Below are 18,398 nucleotides of genomic sequence, written 5' to 3' on the forward strand. Positions count from 1 at the left end.
TTCTTGTTGTTTCACGTGATTTTGATTTTTTAATTTCTGCAACTCCCATTTCATGTTATTTGAAAAATTCCAGGGGGGTGAAATATTTCCCCCGTGCAAATTAATAAAGGATGTTTTCTTGCTAGATTTTGGCCTGAAGAAATCCTGCAGTAATCTGAGAAGGGCAGAAAAGACCAAGTCAGGGGAGGTGGCGCTTGGGAGTCTAATCACTAAACTCCTGCGGATTAGAGATGGGGCGCCGTGCCAAGGCGACCCAAGCTCTATTCCTGGCCCTTTAAACCCCCCAGCTCCTTCGGATCCGCTCTGCGCGTGTTTCGGGGAAAGCATCAGGCTTGCAATGTGTCGTAAGCAGTTTTCCGACCCTCTGCAGCTAGACATCGCAGCTGTTAAACGTGATGAACGGGTCCAAGGGAGGGAAGGTGCCGTTACTGGGAGGGTGGGGGGGAAGCGCGGGGTCCGTCCCTGCTGCCCACAGAGAGCTGCTGCCTGGGATGGCGCCCGGTGAATTTTCAGCACTGGATTCCTTGCAGGCAGTGGAGATTGCTCCTTTCCTTCCTCTCCCCCCTTTTCTCCTTCCCCTCCACGCCATGAGACTGTTGCTTCTCAGTTGCTGCACCTCTGGACTGATGCTGCCGAGAAACTGGCCTTGGGAACCGGTGTTGGAGCGGGGGCTGTGGGATGCGCAGGCGTGGTGGCACACGGACACGTGCTGAGGGGCCGGAACGTGTCGGTGCTCAGGGAGCAGACGCAAATGCTGGGGCACGTTGCGTGTGAAACTGTTAAGAGCAGACTTGACGGAGTAATAAAGCGCATGCGGTTTGTATTTGGTTTGGAAATCCAGCTCCATCTGTTCCAGATGTTTTCAGTTGTGTTTATAGCAAGTAGCTACTGTGCTGCTGTGGGCAGGGAGGGGGAATTTAAAAATAAATAAATTGGGATGTGCCTTCACAACCCTTGCAAACAGGCAAGAGCATCCATGAAATAGGTTCCCTTTTGTTGCCTTAGAAAAGATGCATAAATAGTCTTGAATAATTTAACGAAGATCTGGAGCTTTGGGGAAGGCTTCTGCGTGCGTGCCTGAAGCGCTGGCTTTGCGCGTGGTGTTGGCAAGACGCAGGTCCTACCCCTTCGCGCAGGGCAGCAGCTGCTGTGAAATGGTACCTGAAGTCAGGGAAATGTGTTCTTCAAATCCGCTGGCTTCTGGGTCTCGGGCAGGCAGCGCGGGCAGAGCCAGCCTGCGTGAAGGGGAGGTGCGCCTCGGTTCAAATGTCTGAATTGGACCTGAACTTAGGAGCTGATGCTCCTGTTCGTGTCTGGGTATGGTGCTGGATTATTTGCTGCCACCCAATAATCCAAATGAGAAATGTGTATTTCCGTATGCTTACTTAGTGGTTTTGAATCTGACCTGTTTTGCTTTGTTCTTTCTTATCTGCGACGTGTTTGAGACTCGTTCGTGGGAGCTGAGTGGCGGGCTGAGAGCCGAGGATGAGGCCAGTGGCGTGTCAGTAAAGGTGCTTGAGGTGGAGGAAAACTCGGCAAAGATGGGAGAATGGCTGCTGTGCTACTACTTAGAGAAAATGAGGGCTCTGGTACTTTCTTTTGGGGCTGAATTTTTAATTTTTTTGTTTGTTCAGGTAGGCATTGACATGCAAGGTAGATTTCCTAAGACATTTTGATTTCTTGGCATTCATCCACTCGGTTTTTATACTCGCCCGAATTTGACTGTGCCCTTAAAAAAAGCGTTTGCTGCTGCTGCTGCACTCCCAGGGTCTTGCGGGCTCACAAGCAGAAGCAATGTGGACGTGAAGAAGATTGGAAGGCTTTGTCTCTTCCTGTACCAAGTTTGTCCCTATTCCATCTCGGGAATATAAGGAGAGAAGGTATTGGGTTTTGATCGTTACCCACATAGGCCTTTTCTTGCCCTTGGTAGGAAAACAGGTTCTTAAGATAGAAAGCTTGCGTCGTGACTGTCCAGCAGCGAGCAGTAAACGTGTGCTTAGCCTCTAAGCGATATGAAAGGAGATTATTTAATATAGCTAGAATTATTTTTTTCTTTGTTGTTTTATCATTTTTCTATTTGCTTGTCAAAAGGGAATTTGCAGCCGAACCCTTGGAAAGCGTGCAGGGTCTGATTTTGTGGGTGAAATACAGCAGCACCAGTTCTGGGCAGTGCCACGGGAGGACGTTGATGGCAGAGATGTAGAATGAGGAGTCTCTTCCGTACACAGAAGCAGAGAAGAGAAGGAGAGAAAGGCGGGGGGGTGGGGGGGGAAGAAGGCAGCTACTAAAATGCGTCCCCAAATGGATGGATGAATGAATGAATGGGTGACACACATAAATGACTGCTGTGATGGTCTGACTTACTGTAGCTTGGTCTCTGGATAATCCTCGTATGTCAGATTTCTGTAAGGCCAACATGTGACACAGAGCTTGCCTCCCCACAGACAAGAGTGCTTTGCGGGTATTAAGAGGCTGGCTGAAGCCTGGTCTCCCACTGTGCATTCGAACGCGCATGTGTCTGTGTGTAGTGTGCGTGCTTGCTTCTGTGTGGGGTTCTGCAGCCGAGGTCTTTTAGAAGAACTTGAAAGCGAAACTGGATTTCCACAAACTCTTGGCTATTGCATAGAGAGTCCCAAACTTGCCTCTGTGTGTCTATGTCCTTTTTAGATAAAAGCAAAAAGGAGGAGGGGGAAAAAACCCCAACCCAAGAAACAAGAAAAAAGCCCAGAGACTTGTAGCCGGGATTACCTTTCTCACACCTGTCACCCCTGATGTCCTCTCAAGGTTAGAATTCGAGCTACGTGAGGCCAGCTTAAACCAAACGCCGTTCGACAGGAGCTCTATGAAGGAACAGCAGGCACTGGAAGGAGAACAGGAGTGCCCGCAGGAACATGAACAACAGCTTGCAAGTTAACCTGCCCAGGACCTGGGCTGGTTCAAACAGCTCGCTCCAGGAGAAGTCTGAGCATTCCTTTTTTCTTTTCTATTACTATAGGATGGAGGACGAGGCAGTACTGGATAGAGGGGCTTCCTTCCTTAAACATGTATGTGATGAAGAAGAAGTGGAAGGTAAGAGACCTTGGACTACTGGGGAGAAAGGGTTGCCTTCACCATTTGTATTTGTATGTAAGATTGGCACAGTCGGATACAGAGACAAAGGGCGCTTTTGTTTTGCCAAAGAATTAATCCTAAAATTGACTGAAACACGGGTAAGCTTGATCGGGGCGAAGCTGACTTTTTAAAGAAATCCTCTTTTTCAGTTCAGGAGCGAATGCTGTTATATGCTGCTGACACCCATTCCCACTTCCCACAAAGTCGCTTTTGCTGTGTATTGCATGGTGGCTGTGAAATACCAGAGCTATTTGTTTTTCTTCCCTCTATGAATATAGTTTTGGCAACGCTTGCGTATCACCACTGCACTCGGAAGTGCTGGAATACGGTGGCAGGTCTCGCAGACGGAGAAGCGAACTGGAAAAACCAGCAGAATATGTACCGAGTGTCGGGGGTGGACATAAGGCAGCAAGCGGGCGCTTGCCTGGGTTATCCTTTCAGCTTAGGAGGCGTAAAGAGAAGGGTTTTTCCCTCGAACAGGAACTTTTTAGCAGAGCAACCTGTTTCCTCACTTTTTAGGAAGAGTGTAGACTCCTTTGAAAGTGTTTTTATTTTCTAACAAAAAATGTTGTGAAATCCCAAAGGTGAAAGGAATTTAAAGGAGTTTAGTTTAAGGTTGGTTGTGGAAAATTATTAAGCTGATAGGAATGAGTTATTTGCAGCAAATTCTCTTTTTCTTGTTTTATGAGGATCAGTTGACCGTGTGCTTGTGATAAACTAGTGGGGGAGGAGGAGGACAGGACCATAGCGTAGGTACTCTACCGAGAAGGGAAAGGAGGCCAGCATTTCACCTCACGCTGCTATCCTTCCCCTCCTGACTTAGGTATATAATTTAATTCTCATTTCTGTATTTGCAAACAAATGGCATTTTTGGTTTAAAATGCTTTGAAGGGTGTAGGCGTACAGCCGTGTCATGGTCATTGGTAATGGACAGTGAAGGATCAAGCAGTATAAAAGAAAATAATCTCCCAAAAGATGGATTAGAACACTTCCAGCAAATCAAACCAGTCATTTCCATGAAAAAGCCTGTGTTTTCTTCCTCTGTTGTACGAAGTAATCTGCCCTCAGTAGCTATAAATCACCAGGTTGGGGTTAATTAGGCCATTTGCTGTCTGCAGGGTCGGAATGACAGGGGTTTTATATTAGCCTTTTGCTTGTAGAATAATTGATACTTTGGCAGAAACGTTTGAGAGGGGAGAGAGAGAGAGAATATTTCTTATCTTTCACTGTCTAAAATGCTGCCAGATGCTGTCATGGGGTGTTCTGCCCACGTCCGACGCTCCGGGAATACAGCACAAAGGGTCGTTTGTGAAGAGCGGTGCGGGAGCGTTCCTTTTTAACTCTCTGCAGGTGCTGTGGAAAAGGTTGCGGTTAACGCTTGAAGTAATATTTGTAACGTGGTCTGTTTATCTCCACGTTTCAGCGTAGATATCCTGATTTAGCTGGGCTAACAGAGCAGTTGCAGTTCATCTCGCTGGGGTAAGGAGAAGAGGAGGTGAAAGAAGTATTTCTAATTGCACGCGACAGGCCTTGGAGAACTCTAGCTGCTTGTCTGAGCCTCCAGAGAGACTCGGAGCCATGTAACCAGCTAATTCCCTTGTTTGTGCTAAAGGCAGCGCCTTGATTCTCGCCAGGCTTCCGTGAACGACCTAGCTACACCACAAAAGGAGCCGCCGTCTGTGGCGGGGCCGGTGCTGACGCTGTAGCATCTGTCGGTGTCACTGTGCGTGTATGGTGCCTGTATGATTGGGGTGCTGAGCTGCTGCCCAGCCGCTCTGCTCTTCTGGAGTGGGACAGCCTTGAATTCACAGCGTACCTGGCAAATCTGGGGTGTTACCACAGGGCAAGTAAGCATTAAAGGCTTTGGCACCTTGACGAGATCTTATTTGCCTTAGAGGGGAAGATTTCCAGCCTGAATGATTCTGTGATCCTATGCGTATCCTCAGCTCCATCTAACTCTCGGCACAGCTATGCGCCCTGTATATAAGTACGCTTAATGTATGTACCTTAGCATGCACACGCGCACCCCATGTACGGTCGTAGTCTGCATGCATAGAATGAATTGTAGACTCGCAGACTGGTTTGTGTTGGAAGGGACCTCAAAGCCCATCCAGTGCCACCCCTGCCATGGGCAGGGACACCCTCCACCAGCCCAGGTTGCCCAAAGCCCCATCCAACCTGGCCTTGAACACTGCCAGGGAGCCAGGGGCAGCCACAGCTTCTCTGGGCAACCTGTGCCAGGGCCTCAGCACCCTCACAGGGAAGAACTTCTTCCTTCCATCCAGTCTAAATCTACTCTCTTTGAATTTAAAATCCAACGGAAGAGCTAAAACATCAGGTTGAAGACCTTCAGCTGACACTGGTGCAGATGCTTTTAAGCGTGTCTGCTAGATTTCTGCACTGCAAGTGGAGTGGTTTCAAGGAGGAGGGCATTTGTCTAGAGGCCTGAAGGTGTTACCTCTGAAGTGCTCTCCATTACTTCAGCCACTTTCATGGTACAGTTATAACTTGCTTTTCTAAAAGGCTTGCAGTGGTTGTGTCCTCTGTAGAAGAAGGGAACAGCGAGCGTGTATTTTATTTTTTGAGTAGGTTTTCTTTTTAGCCTGCTTTCATGAGGAAACAACATACATGTCATGAAGTGGTTTGCCTCTCTTGCCTCTTCTTTCCATTCTTCTCCCAATAAGTTTTTGCACCTAGCAGTCAGTTTTGATCAGTTTTCTCAGGAAGGTTCTTTAAAGCCGCTCTTAAATTCAGTAAACTTGTAGGGGGGAAAAAAACCCAAGCAGAGAGGAGGGATGGTTTTCTTTTCCCTCTGCTAGGGAAAGGGGAATTGTAACCTTTATCAGAAGACAACTGAGCGTGTAGCGTTAGGGCAGTGGGACTTGGGGGTTCCCCAAGCTGCAGGAGTTTGCAGGAGAGAACAGGAAAACCCCACTGCAAAACATTATGACATGCTTAGAAAGCAGGCTGCTTTCATTCCTTGTGAATGGTTTGCTTTCAAAGAGATGAAGACTCAATTTTAAAGTTGTCATTTTGAGCATCCCTCTTTTGCACGTTCTTTGCAAGAAGAGAGAAACAGCGTGGTGTCATTTTATTGTTAGCTGATGACCTCACTTAGGTCTGCGACATGGAGACAGCAGCTCCGAATTACCACGTCACTCGTTACTTTGCTTATATAGTGGCGTGGGGGAGAGGGAAGGACTTGGCTTTTTAAGGAGGGAGGAAAAACGGGCATTTCTGGTCAGTAGGATGTTGAGACATTTTCAGCTTGGGGCGGTTGTCGGTCATGCCCTTGCTGAGGAAATGTAACCTTAATAGAAACCATACCTACCTGACAAAAGTATGTCCCTTTGGCCTGGTTCCAGAGATTGTTTAATGCTCCTCTAAGATGGCACCTCAGTCGGGTCCTACACTGGAATGTGTTACTGGTTTATTAGCGATGGCATTCGAAAATCAGCTCACCCCCTCCCGTCTGTATCAGGGGGAGGGCCCGGTCGATTAATTCAGTAGATATTAGTTAGGAAGAACTTTGCTGGCCATCGCTGGCGTTGCGCATAAGTGCCCAGAAACGTGACTTGGCGAGACAAGGGATCTGCCTGGGTCCTGTTCAGAGTGTGGAAGAAAGCAAGTGTGAAAATGTAGGCTTTCTTGGGGGAAATCAGGAAGAGGCACTGCCCTAAGCTGAACCTCCTGTGCGAGAAAACCATTCCCATTCATTTAGAGCACCGCACGTTCCTTTCCTTGAAGGTAATGACATAGTGCTGTAATGCCACTGTTAGGAGTGCTGGTATGTGTGACATAAACAGATTACTTAATAACCAATTTTGCAAGAGGGGAAAAGTAAAGCTCCACCTTATCCTTTGAGATAAGGTATTCTTGGCTCTCGAAGCGTAACTTCCCCCGGGCTGGCTGCCACCCGGACTTCATGGTGGGGCGGAGGATGCCTGGTTTCAGGCCTGACGACTCCCTCGCTGGAAAGCCCGAGGAGCGTCCGGCTGCCCGTCTTAGGAGAAAGGAACCAGCGCTCGTCTCAGGCGCTTGTCCTGGTCTCGCAGGGTTTGCACAGTAAAGGTCTCGAGACTGTCTCTTAGGAGTGAATTCGAGGAAAGATGCTGTGACAGTGGAAACTTCTTCATGGATCCTGTTACCATGATGGGATCTGCTATATAGAGACCCTAAACCAGGGATTTTGTAACAACTTTCTGTAACTACCTTTTTTAGCTGACGGCTGCCCACGCTTTCCTCCTCTTCACTTGCTGTTCTCGACCCTGTTGTGTCATTGCACTTTGCTGGTAGAAAGCTGTGTGATGCCATAAGCCCAAGATTATTACTTGATGGTTGGATCAATGAGGAGAGAGGCTGAAAGGGTAAAGATAACTGTGAAAATCTTTACCTTTATTAACAGCAGGCAGAAGATAGGAGAACTGAGCTGTATTTACCCGTGTACTTTGTTTTTGTTCTCTCATCCCCGCCCTCAGTTTTTGATCGCTGACTGCAGGCAGACCTTCTCCTTTCTTCAGAAATAAGCAGAAGACCTGTTTCATATCAGTTAGAGTTTTTAACTGCTTCTGAAATAAATACGATTAAAAAATAAATCAGATAAAATCTCAGCACAGAATGTGCTTCATTAATATTCTTTGCTACCTTTGATTTATACGCAGAGATGGAGTAGGCTGTGTTTTGCTTTGGCAAAACCGAGTCAGGCTTTGCTCCTGCAAAAGCAAAACGATGAGGACTCGGGCACTGCCTTCTCGCTCTCTTTCTGTACAGCAGCTGGCACAGCTTGGGAACGGCAGGCACAGATGGGGACCTAAACCCTGCCCCACGCAGCTAGTAAAAACAAGACGGGTGGTTTGCAACTTCCCCCCTTTGAGGTATCTGGATGAAAGATTTCCGATGAGCTTCTCTCCAGCTTTAAGTCTCCGCGACACTTTGCAGGATACTGAAATGTGCTGTTAACTGGTTTGCCTTAAATGAAACGGTCTAGCGCTGTGACTTCACTGCAGGCTTTTGATAATACGGTAAATCCCTGTGGAAAAGTTGGGAGCGGTTTTTGTGTGTGTGGATTAATTAAGTCAATAGTACAAATGCTGGGAGGTCTGTGAAATATGAATCACGAAGAGGTTTGTTCAGAAATTTTTGTCGTTAAGATAATATCACTTTTCAGTCATTTGTTGGCTCGATGGTAGTAAAACTATGAGTCTGCTTAATATCGGCAATTTCCATCTCATTATAGCACGGGCTATCGTTCTGGTCACTGCAGAGGTCTTGATCTGTTGTCAGGAATCAGCATTAGCTTTAAAGCTGCTGGGGTTGTGCGAGAAGGTGCTGATGCCGACCTAGTCCAAGCTCTGTGAGAAAAACTGCAATCCAGGTTCAGATGGTGATAAACTGGCTTTATGTAAGGTAGCGATAAGTTGGCTGTGCGTGCAGGAGAAATGGAGAAAAATGCTGTAAGGACAGCTGAGTCAATACGTGATGTGTTTTGTCCGTTGTGAAGGAAAGGTGTTTTCTTTTAAGCGATAATAAGTTTTGCACTGACCCACGCTCTGAGCGTAAGGTACGTGGCAGTGAAGAAAGGTGTTTCCCTCCCATTCTGACTGGCTTTTTTCCATCTCTGATCAGTTTAGAAAGAGCCATCAGCGCTCTGACCTGGCGGCGAAACTAATTTTGCTCAGGGCCGTGCTAATTTGGAAGGTGGCCCTCACGTGGCACCTTCCAGCCTTTGATGGGAGCAGCTTCTCTGAGTGGAGGTTTTCAGATACTGGGGCCATCCTGAAGCTGATGGTCCCTACCAAGAGAGAGCAGGCGCTTGGACAGTGCGCAGTAGTCCAGGCCAGGGGCACGGGTCTCCGTTGTCTCAGTGTGCTCACCATAACGAGTCTCTGAAGGTCACTTGGGAAGCCCTCTGTTCTTCTGTGCTTCAGTTTCTCTAGATGCTGCCAGCATCGCCGTGTGTGCAGGCTGGTGGTGTAGCTGTGCACCTGCTGGTTACACGATGGTTTGGTCCTCTCCTGGGGTGTTTCACTTAGGATTCAATTCTAGACTTGGTTGACTGTCTTCTCCCACCCATTGTAGTATTTGCCCTCCTCTGCCTAACAGTTCTTTATAAGGTACAGTGATACTGGATACGACAGTTCAGGATGGAGACTGAAGGACCGACACAGCCTTTATTCACTTGTGAGCCCCAGATGTGCCGATTACCCTTCCTGAGGTTTTCTGGCACATTTAAAATTTAAAGGTAACACAAAAATGTATTGGGGAGGCCCAGTCACGATTGTAAGATGTGTAATGCCAGCGTTTGCTTTCTTTGGCCGTGTTTAGCAAACCCTGTCCTGGTTTCTGCCTCTTCACTGAAGTGACAGATTTTAAGAGACGTATTCCATGCCACAAATCAAGGCATAGAGAAGTAGTGAAGGTAAACGACAGAACCCACTTGGCAAATAGGTGAGGCAGAAAGTGGAAGATTGCTGACCCCATGTCAGGGTTGGGTTCCTTCAAGCTTGGCCACGTCAAACAGTCACAGCCTGCGTGTAGCTAGGGAACGCAAGAGCGTCCTTCCCTCTCTCACCTGCGTGCCCAGAACTCGTGGAGCTGGGCTTAATCCAGAAACTGCAGGGCTGTTTCTATAGCCTGCTCGGCTAAATGCAGTCTGTACGCTCCTTCAGTCATCATCTCAGCCTTCGTGAAGGTCTGTCCCTTCCTTTGCTTTGGGTGATAGTCCTAGTCTGGTTGCACAAGGCTGGGAGAACTTCCGCAGCAGTAAAAAGAGGCTGAGAAGGGACAGAGGATACTCTGGCTCTTCCTTGAAGGAAGCGTTGTGCTGCCGGCGAGGCGTCGGGAGGCCTTTGCGTGAGCGGTGAGCACCGTTGGTGTTTGCATTCCTTCGCGGTGTCCTGCTGGCAGCAGCTCGGCCTTCTAGTAACCCCGGCTCTGGCCGCAGTCCGCCTTCCGTAAAATACTCCGTGGCCTCTATATGTTTAATTATAACTGCAGCCTTGGAATTAAGGTTCACCTGCAGCGGGGCTGTTTGTCTCTCTCGTGATGCGGTACTGCAGAGTCGTGCAGTTACGAGTTCTTGCTGTGAGCCGCCGGGTGCTTTGCAGACCCAAGGAAACAGGATGGTGGTTTGGGCAGATCTCTGCCTGGCACGTTGCAGTTATATATCTTGGTTTCGTTGCTAACCCGTGTCCAGCCTTTGCTGTTTGTTCTTCAGGCTTTGGACCAGGTGCTGCTCCGTGCAGTCATTGACGGGGATGAGGACTTCAGGCTCTAAAAAGACCGCGGTGTTTGCCGCAGAGTTTAGCGCGCAGATGTCAGCGGCATGCCTTCCCGTTGCTTGCGTAAAGCAGCAGCCAGCCTCTGGTACCTAGAAAGCAGTTTGAGGTTTGTGCTCCGAAATGGAGGCAGCGCTTGGATGCCTCAGTCGTTATACCACGGCTCTTAGTTATATTGGAGGGTGGTCTAAAACCTGCCTGCACCTATGAACTTGATAGTGCCAAGTACAGCTTGGTATTCATTTAGTCAGCCTTGGTAATTAATGAGATGGCAGTATGGAAAACGAGGCCAAGATTTTTCGGCCAAGATTTTTCAGCCAAGATGGGCTGTTCTGGGTGGCCATTTGGGACATTTCGGAAGGGGACATAATTTTCAAGGAACTGTGGTGAGTGCTCGAGGCAGATGCCAGAGAATCCAAAGGTACGGTGGTGCTTCTGAACAGCTTGGCACGGCTCCCCCCCTCTGCCCTGTGCCCCAGAGCCGTGCTGTTTTCAAGTCTTCCTTTTCTTTCCGTGGAACCCAAGCGGTACTGGCCAGATTAGATCAGATGACAGCAGGACAGGTTCGGTGGCTTCTGTAACCTCTCACAGCTCCAAAGAAGAGAGAAAGAAAAGCAGCTTATGGGGTTGTGGGTAAGAGTCTCGCAATGGCTTATATAAAGCTCAGTGAGAATACCCCAAACGCATATTTGTTGTTCTGCAAAACAATGTCCACCCGTTAATTCATTGCCCACTTCCGTATATTTTCCTGTCACGGAGCAGTCCTTTATAGCTGTCATCAACATGTGTCTTCTGGGCTTCATATTCTGATCCTTTCCTAGCAATTCCAGCGTAGTTTTTGGTGACTCGCTTGGTCTGCTCCTTCTGAACAAACAGACTGTGTAGGATCTTCAGGAAGACAACTGAAGACCTCATCTCAGTTTTTCATTTTCTTTTCCTGTTTAGATATTCCTGACTTGACTTTATGTGAGCTCTGTCTTTTCGAGTTATCCTGTTCTTGAGGGCTCAGTGCTAACTCACTTTTTAAACATGCTTCGCTGGAGTGGCCTCTGAATCTCGTTAGGAATCTGGCAGTTCAAGTCTGGGTCATCCATGGGGAGCGAGCGCACGTTTGAAGTTGAGAAGTGCAAGCTTTAGACAGATGGCTAGGAAGACTTTCCTTCTGGCTAACTATAGTGTTCTTACGTGGGAACCTTTTAAAGATCGACGACGTCGCTTTATGTAAAGATTAAACTGACCTTTTGAAGATACTGAAGTTCTAGAAGCCCGATGTTATAAAAGAAGAAGAAAAAGATAAAATCTCCGATTTACATGCTGTCTTCCCCTCCGCAGCTCAGTTCTCTGCCCCTTGTAGTGATTTCAGCAAAGCGCTGCATATTAAGATGCGAAGAGCAGTAATACCAATAGGCAAAACGATCTTTGGACATGTTCCCTGCTCGATGAAGTAACTGCATCTTCATTGCTGGTGCTGGGTCCTCTCTTGAATACTTTCATCTCAGCCATGAATTCTGTTGTCAGAGCCGGCAGAAGGGAAGAGACCCCTCTTGTTTCTAATCTCGTCCCTCCTTATTTCATCTGTGGGTTGCATAGGAGCTTGGGTTCTGTCTCTCTTGGAGCCCCTCTTTTCTCTTGTGCCCTTTACCGCATTTCTCTCGTTGCAGGCTGTTCTCCTGGTGGCTTTGATTAGCTTGTGAACCCCCTGCTCAACCTTATGGTTGTCCGTCGGCAAGTATTTGGTCCCATCACCTGATGGGTTCGGGCTGAACCTTCTCTCTGGCCGACTGCCACATACCATGGAAGAATTACTTGATTTCATACTGCGGTTGTTTCAAAGGCTCTTATGCCTGAGGGCCTTCCTCATCGCAGGCTTTTTCAGCTACCTGGTTACAGACTTGTGCTCCTTGATTCCAGTCTTTTCCACACAGGCATGGTTTCTTCTGCTTCTCCCAGCCAGTCCGTTACCTGGCATCCTTCGTGCAACTCGAGGCATCACCTGCTGCTGCTGGTCCTGTGGCAGTCTGCACTCAGTCCCTTACGAGACCTTGGCTTCCCTTCAGGGGAACCCCTTCAGAGAGGTAATTTGGTGCCCAGGAGTTGCCACCGCAAGGCATACGTGCACATTTCTGCGCTAATACAATCGTTACTGGGGCGCAAAGAGCTGAGTCTGCTGCAGTTGTGTGGGTTGCCCTCTCGTTGGAGGGTAACGCAGCTTTTCTGCTCTGCTGCCACTTGACGGGGCGGGTTTGCTGTGGGGAACAGGAGGGACTTGGATCTGATTTACCTCCAACTGGTATGTTAGCTTGGTTAGATTTCACCCAGATTTTAACAGAGTGCTCAATGAATCCTTCTGCTGTTTACCTGATGGATAAGATTTCACTGGCCTGGAAAATCAGTCACTTGAATATCAGGATGTTCTGAAACCCCTGTGGGGACGGCGCGGGGAGCCTGGGAGCGTGCCTGGTCAGCCCGTCTAGAGGATCGGTTCTGGTTTGGTTTTGGTTCCTTTTGAGTTTGAGTGTCTGTGTTCATATGCCCTGATGGGAATGGCCCTTAGCTCTTAGCACTGGGGAAGTCGTCGTGTTCCTTGTTTCTGCTGCACCGAACAGCCGTGTTCACCGACGGCTCTGGTGAATTTCCAGGTCTTTTCTCCTACCCGGAATTTACATCTGCCTAATGTATCACTGAAAATATTCCCATTTGCCTGTTGTTTTTGTGCCCTGTGTTTTCATCTGTGTGGAAATTAATGCTCTTTCTGATCACTCCTGAGAAATTTTTAGGTGAAATCTGATGATTGTATAGGAAGGGCTGGGAGAGTCACGTCTCTTCCTCTGGTGCACACAGTTGTCTGAAGCGGGGTGTTGTGCGGGCTGTGTGCCCCGTCCTGCGTGTGCCCCGGTGCGCCGAGCGACAGGCGTGTCGTGGCGGGGCTGCGCGGGCTCCTCTGCTCGCACCAGCACCTGTAACCCCTTTAGAACCAGGTAGAGCTAAGGGCACTCGGCACGTGGCGGCGTGGCCTTTTGTTCTTATTTCTTGAGCTGATTTGAAACTAAGCAGGGCTTAGTTTGGGACTTGCTTAGTGCTACTTTTAGTAGCTCCCCTTTAAAATGGATCATCCCTGTGATTTATTTGTCCTTCTGGGCCATCAGCTTTTTATGTTATTTATTTCTTCTGATTCTCACACAAAGTGAGAAGTACTCTTCTGCCGCCACCCCCGGGTTTGAAAAGCAGCCGCTAAAAGCTGCGCTAGCCTGGCTGTAATCCCAGTGGCCTGTTGGCTAGTGCCACGTCTCGCTGCGTGCTTGGCACCTTCTTCTTGGCCACAGAGATGTGCCGTGCTGTCTTCCGCTGATGAAGCGCCTGGTGGGCTGCGTCCCCTGCCCATCTCATGTGACTTGGGAGCCACGGTCGGTGCAGATGCCTGAATGTTAGGCATCGCTACGGAGCAAGTCTTCGTAAAGTTAGCAACTCGTTAGAGGTAGGAGTGAAAGCCGTACGCTCCTGGGATGTGTCATAAGCCACATCAGTAAGTAAAGCTTCCCCGCCCTGAGGGTATGCTGTGTTTCAGTTCCATCCAGATACGAGACTGATAGCTAGGCTCTGGAAGTGGGCAGAGAAGGGCACACCTTTGCCTGCCTGCGTCACCTTATCGGTCAGCCGTGCCCCAGAGTCAAATGGCTGGGGCATCCCGAGCGAAACCCTTCGTTCCCACACCCTGAAATGTCTCTCCCAGTCTTCTCCAAGAGCCGGGGAAGACACGGCTGCCCGGTGCAGGAGACGCGAGAGGCCAGAGCTTGTGGAGAGGAGGTCGGCTGTGCAGACATGTCAGCTGTAACCACAGGAGCCTGTCCAAGCATGATCAGGTTCAGTGTGACTCTCGCGGTCCTTTGGAAAGGAGCGTTGGAAGTTGAAACAAGGGCCAGGTGAAAACTGCTGATGTTCAGCTCTTTTTCATTGCTTTATACGCTTTCAGTGTTAGGTTTTATCTGGTTTCCGTCTGAGGTGCCAGTCTGAGGTTCTTTATGGGCTGATCTGACCAGGCTCAAAGTCTCAACAGCCCCAGTCTTGTGGAAGGGATTCCTTCTTAGATGTTACGCACCAGGCAGACTTTATCCTTTGATCCTATAACTTTCAGCTTCTTACCCCAAATGACCAAGTTTTGGTTTTGCTAAGCAAAAGCCATTCCACTGTCACCATTTTCTTAAAAGAGTTAGTGCTTAAGAATGGAGAGGACAATAAAGAAAGCGATCTCTTTCTGCTTGTTCGTTTGGCTGTAGGTAGCTGGAATGAAAAGAGAATTTCAGTCTTACGCAGTGTTGGGCTTAAAGTCAGTGCTCAGTCGTGCACTAAGATTGCAGAAAGCTGTAGACTCAGCTCAGTGTCCAGATGAATGCAGAGACCTCTGGCACAAAGGTGTAAGACGGTACAAAAGGCTTTGTGAAAAGACCGTTGTTGCAGGCTGAAGCTCCCCAGAACCGCTTAAATTCACCCTCCATGTGAAACCTGAGCTCTGCGACTCCCCATAGGTGCATCCCACATCAGGTCTCTTGTGTGCGATGCTTCTGGGAGGAACTGGTTTCTTACCAAGGACGTGGTAGGAAGCGATAATGCTCTTTAAGATGAATGTGGTGCCAGAACTAGTTTGGGAAACAGCACCTGAACTATGGATTTCTCTCTCTATAGGTGGTTTTCCTGGACAGTTCAGGTTTGATTCCAGCCTTGCAGTGACTGCAGAACCACCTAGATAGAATTTCTTTCTTTTTTCCTCCTGTGTTTACTTTTCTTTAACCCCCAGATATCCTTAAATGGAACAACTCAGGAGAGAAATAGCTTGGCGTTGCACTGAGGCAGGGCGTCTGGAGCCGCTTGCCGTGCTGCTGGCAGAGCACTGCTGGTATCGGCACATCAGCTTGTGTGGCGTGCACGACTTCGGAGTCACACGGTTTCGTTCCCAGGACCTCAACAAGACGGTGCTTGGCCGGGATGGAGAGGCAAGAGATGAACAGATATTCTCGCAGGCAGGGAGGGAATGCTGCGTTTCACAGAACTTAACTTTGGTAATACGTGAGCGGGTTTGCACCAGTAAAACTGACTCAGGGAGTCTCCTGTGCCCAGACTCTAAATCTGGACTCTGAATCATGAGCTGCTATTCTTTAATAGCTCTTAATAAAGCAAAAGATGTGGTTGCAACCAGAATTTTTCTGGGGGAAAAATACCTCTCTGACGATGACTACTTTTAGCTCTATTAATAATCAGATGAAACGATTTTGCTCTGAATTTGGTGCACAGTAAAGTTTCTCCTCGGGCAGAAGCAGCTAACTTCAAAAGTTTTAGCTGCAGCAGGTGTCGGTTCATGGAAGCCACGACCCACCGCCGTCCTTTAGAAAAGAAAAGGTGCCACTTGGACCTGCATGCCTGGCTGTGCCTCTCAGCTACGGGATTTCTGTGTTGTGAAATACATGCCTCTGGTCAACCAGAACAGCTCTAAAAATTAACGAGGTGCACACAGAGGCTAACGATTTTCCTGGGGGAGGGTGGTGGGAGCAGCCTCCAGAAAAGGCTGCGAATGCACTAGGGCCAGTGGAGGAAACTGGCAAGGAGCCCGGGTCGGGTCTACGGGAGAAAGTTATGGCTGAGCAGGACCTGGAGTACAGGGAGAAGTTTAGCACTCGGCTCTCTGCTTCCCATCCTCCACGGAGCCGCAGGATAATAGTGCGGTGCGTGTGCGTCACGTTAAATTTCTCGGGCATTGCCATTTGTAGTCAATGGTTCTCATGGGAAAGGCTCTGTTACCCCGGTGAGTAGGAAATGTCTCAGAAAGCCGGTGCATTGAGAGTACGTGTCAATTGTTTCCTTCCAGGCACTTTGGGAAGGGAGCCGAGAAGTTTATCTCAGCGTTTGCAACAATCTAAACAGATGCCAAGCACTTCAAGTACGCAGAAAAGGAAAATGTCTTGCCTGGCCTCCCCGAAGGGACTGGGAGGTGGCGGTGGGGGGGAAGACAAAAAGCAACGTGAACTAAGTCTCTCTCCCTTGCAGAATAGGGAAAAGCAGCTAAGTAATGCAGGGGTTTGCCTGCATACATAGAATTTGGTTTCATATTACCAAAATCTGTACTGTGCACACGTGGTCAAAAGATTAGAGAGATTGTCCAGTTCTGTTGGCAGCATATTAAAGTATTAAGACTCCAGGCTTACTATGTTGTGTTTTCTATTATCGAGCTGACCGCAGAATTAAAGTGATTCAAAGGAGGACGTTGTTTTAATACAGATACCGGAATCGCCCCATCCTTTTCTACTGGGCTTTTGGATGCGATCTTGGCTGTAAGAATCCTTCGGGAACGGCTACCGCTGCCCTGTCCTGGGGCCGCCCGTGCTCAGATGAGATGTCCCCTTCTCTCTCCCCATCCAGCATTGATGCCATCTGCCACGTTAAAGCTGATGTTTCCAGTTGCTGGAACAGCTTTCCTGGTTTCCTTTGACACGCTCAGGCACATCTTCAGGTGTTGATCCGTAAGGTCTCGCTGCAGGTGTCTCCAACTTTGGCATTGCGGCTCTGCCCGTTCCCGCCGTGGTGCGAGCCCGTTTCTCAAAGATCGCTGGGCTGGAGCCAGCAGATGCGGGTCCCTTCGCTTCTGCCCCTGGTGTGCTGCCTGATTTGGGACCTTGCTCAGCCCAGGGTTTCTGTTTCTTTTTTTGTCCTGCTCCCTGAGATGGGAAGTTGTTAGCGTCCGGTACTGTACCGGGCAGCTGTACTGCGGCTGGTACCCGGTAGCAGGAGGAGATGCGCTTGTAGTGGTGGACTTCCAGTGTCAGCCCAGATAATACCGGCTAAAAAGTAACTGTACCTTCACTCAGAGATTTTCACTATCGCTTTGTATCTGTTAGTTTATATCGTGATATCACAAACACTGTATATCTTTATATCCCTATATCTGTTCTGTCGGTTTAGCATGGTCTTCTGCCCAGTTATCGCTAGTACGTGAAGGCGAGCTTGCTGCAGCACTCCAGCCACCAGAAGGATGATGCCGTCCGTTTAGGGCCCTCGCAGGTGCTGCTGCACCGTCGCCTCTCTGGGTGAGAAGGGAATTCCTCTGGGAGCCTCCGCTTTCTATTAGAATTTCCACATAGCAAATGACTTGGGAGCCAAAATGTGTCATGCTGAGCGCCGCTCTGGGGATGAACGTATTTTTTCAAGTGTTCATATTGGACAACAATTTTATTTTTCTTTTCACTTTGTTGATCTTTGAGAATTAAGAATGCAGTATTTAAGAAGCCTCTTTCAGATGCGTCTGTATACTTAAGTAACAACAACAGCAGCATGCGTTTAAAATTTCTAGTTTGTCGTTCGTCTTTGCTTTTCCAAGGAGCTGCTGCTGGAGATCTGCGCACCTCAGTAGTCTTGCTGGGCTGTAGAGCGCGGATGTAGATGGGTATGAGACAGCGTAATATGCACAGGGCGTGAGCTATTTTCATAAGCTGCTGGCCCCAGCCTTGCGTACAGCTCATCATTCCGTTATTTGCAAAGCCCTTGGGGAACTTGGTTAGCTATTTTAAACTCACTATCAAGGAGGGCCACTCCAGTCAAGCAGCTTTTTAAAAGACCTCGGATGCTTTCAGCATGAAAATTCACATGCTAAAAGGTGAAGGACTCTACAGACAGCTGGCCTCACGAGCGTGTGGAATTTGAAATGGCAAACGCAGGGTCAGTTTGCTATGGAAATTGGGTATTTTGTGCCTAAATTTTCAGTCGTTCAGTCTCAAAGATTGGGTTTGTCCTAATGAGGAATTAGAGACGCGTGTTTGGCAGGGGAGTTAACTGGTGGCTGCAGACTCTGGCTTTTCCGTTGCGCTGGCATTTCCCGAGCAGCTTCCCGTATCTTGCAAATAGGTGGGTCACCCGGAACCTTGTGATGGTGCTGGAAGCAAACGGTAGCAATAGGCGCAGCATGCAGGTGGAAGGAAAGAGCAATGCATGCTCTGTAAAGAGGGAGAATCCGTGGGGATGGGTCAG

At 48.7% G+C, this 18,398-nt stretch overlaps 1 protein-coding gene across 5 annotated transcripts in view; it reads left to right on the top strand.

The window, feature by feature from the left end:
* Positions 1 to 18,398, top strand: part of SLC4A4 (solute carrier family 4 member 4) — a 217,059-nt gene that overhangs the window by 64,409 nt on the left and 134,252 nt on the right. For 4 of the 5 annotated variants that reach the window (XM_054823524.1, XM_054823526.1, XM_054823527.1 and 1 more), the window contains one exon: positions 2,996 to 3,069. In XM_054823524.1, the coding sequence (XP_054679499.1) occupies positions 2,996 to 3,069 (74 nt within the window). Of the gene's footprint in view, positions 1 to 2,980; positions 3,070 to 18,398 lie in introns of those variants that run through there. The other variant, XM_054823523.1, reaches the window with a different exon arrangement.

Source organism: Grus americana, chromosome 4 (assembly GCF_028858705.1).
Source record: "Grus americana isolate bGruAme1 chromosome 4, bGruAme1.mat, whole genome shotgun sequence".
NCBI classification, from domain to species: domain Eukaryota; kingdom Metazoa; phylum Chordata; class Aves; order Gruiformes; family Gruidae; genus Grus; species Grus americana.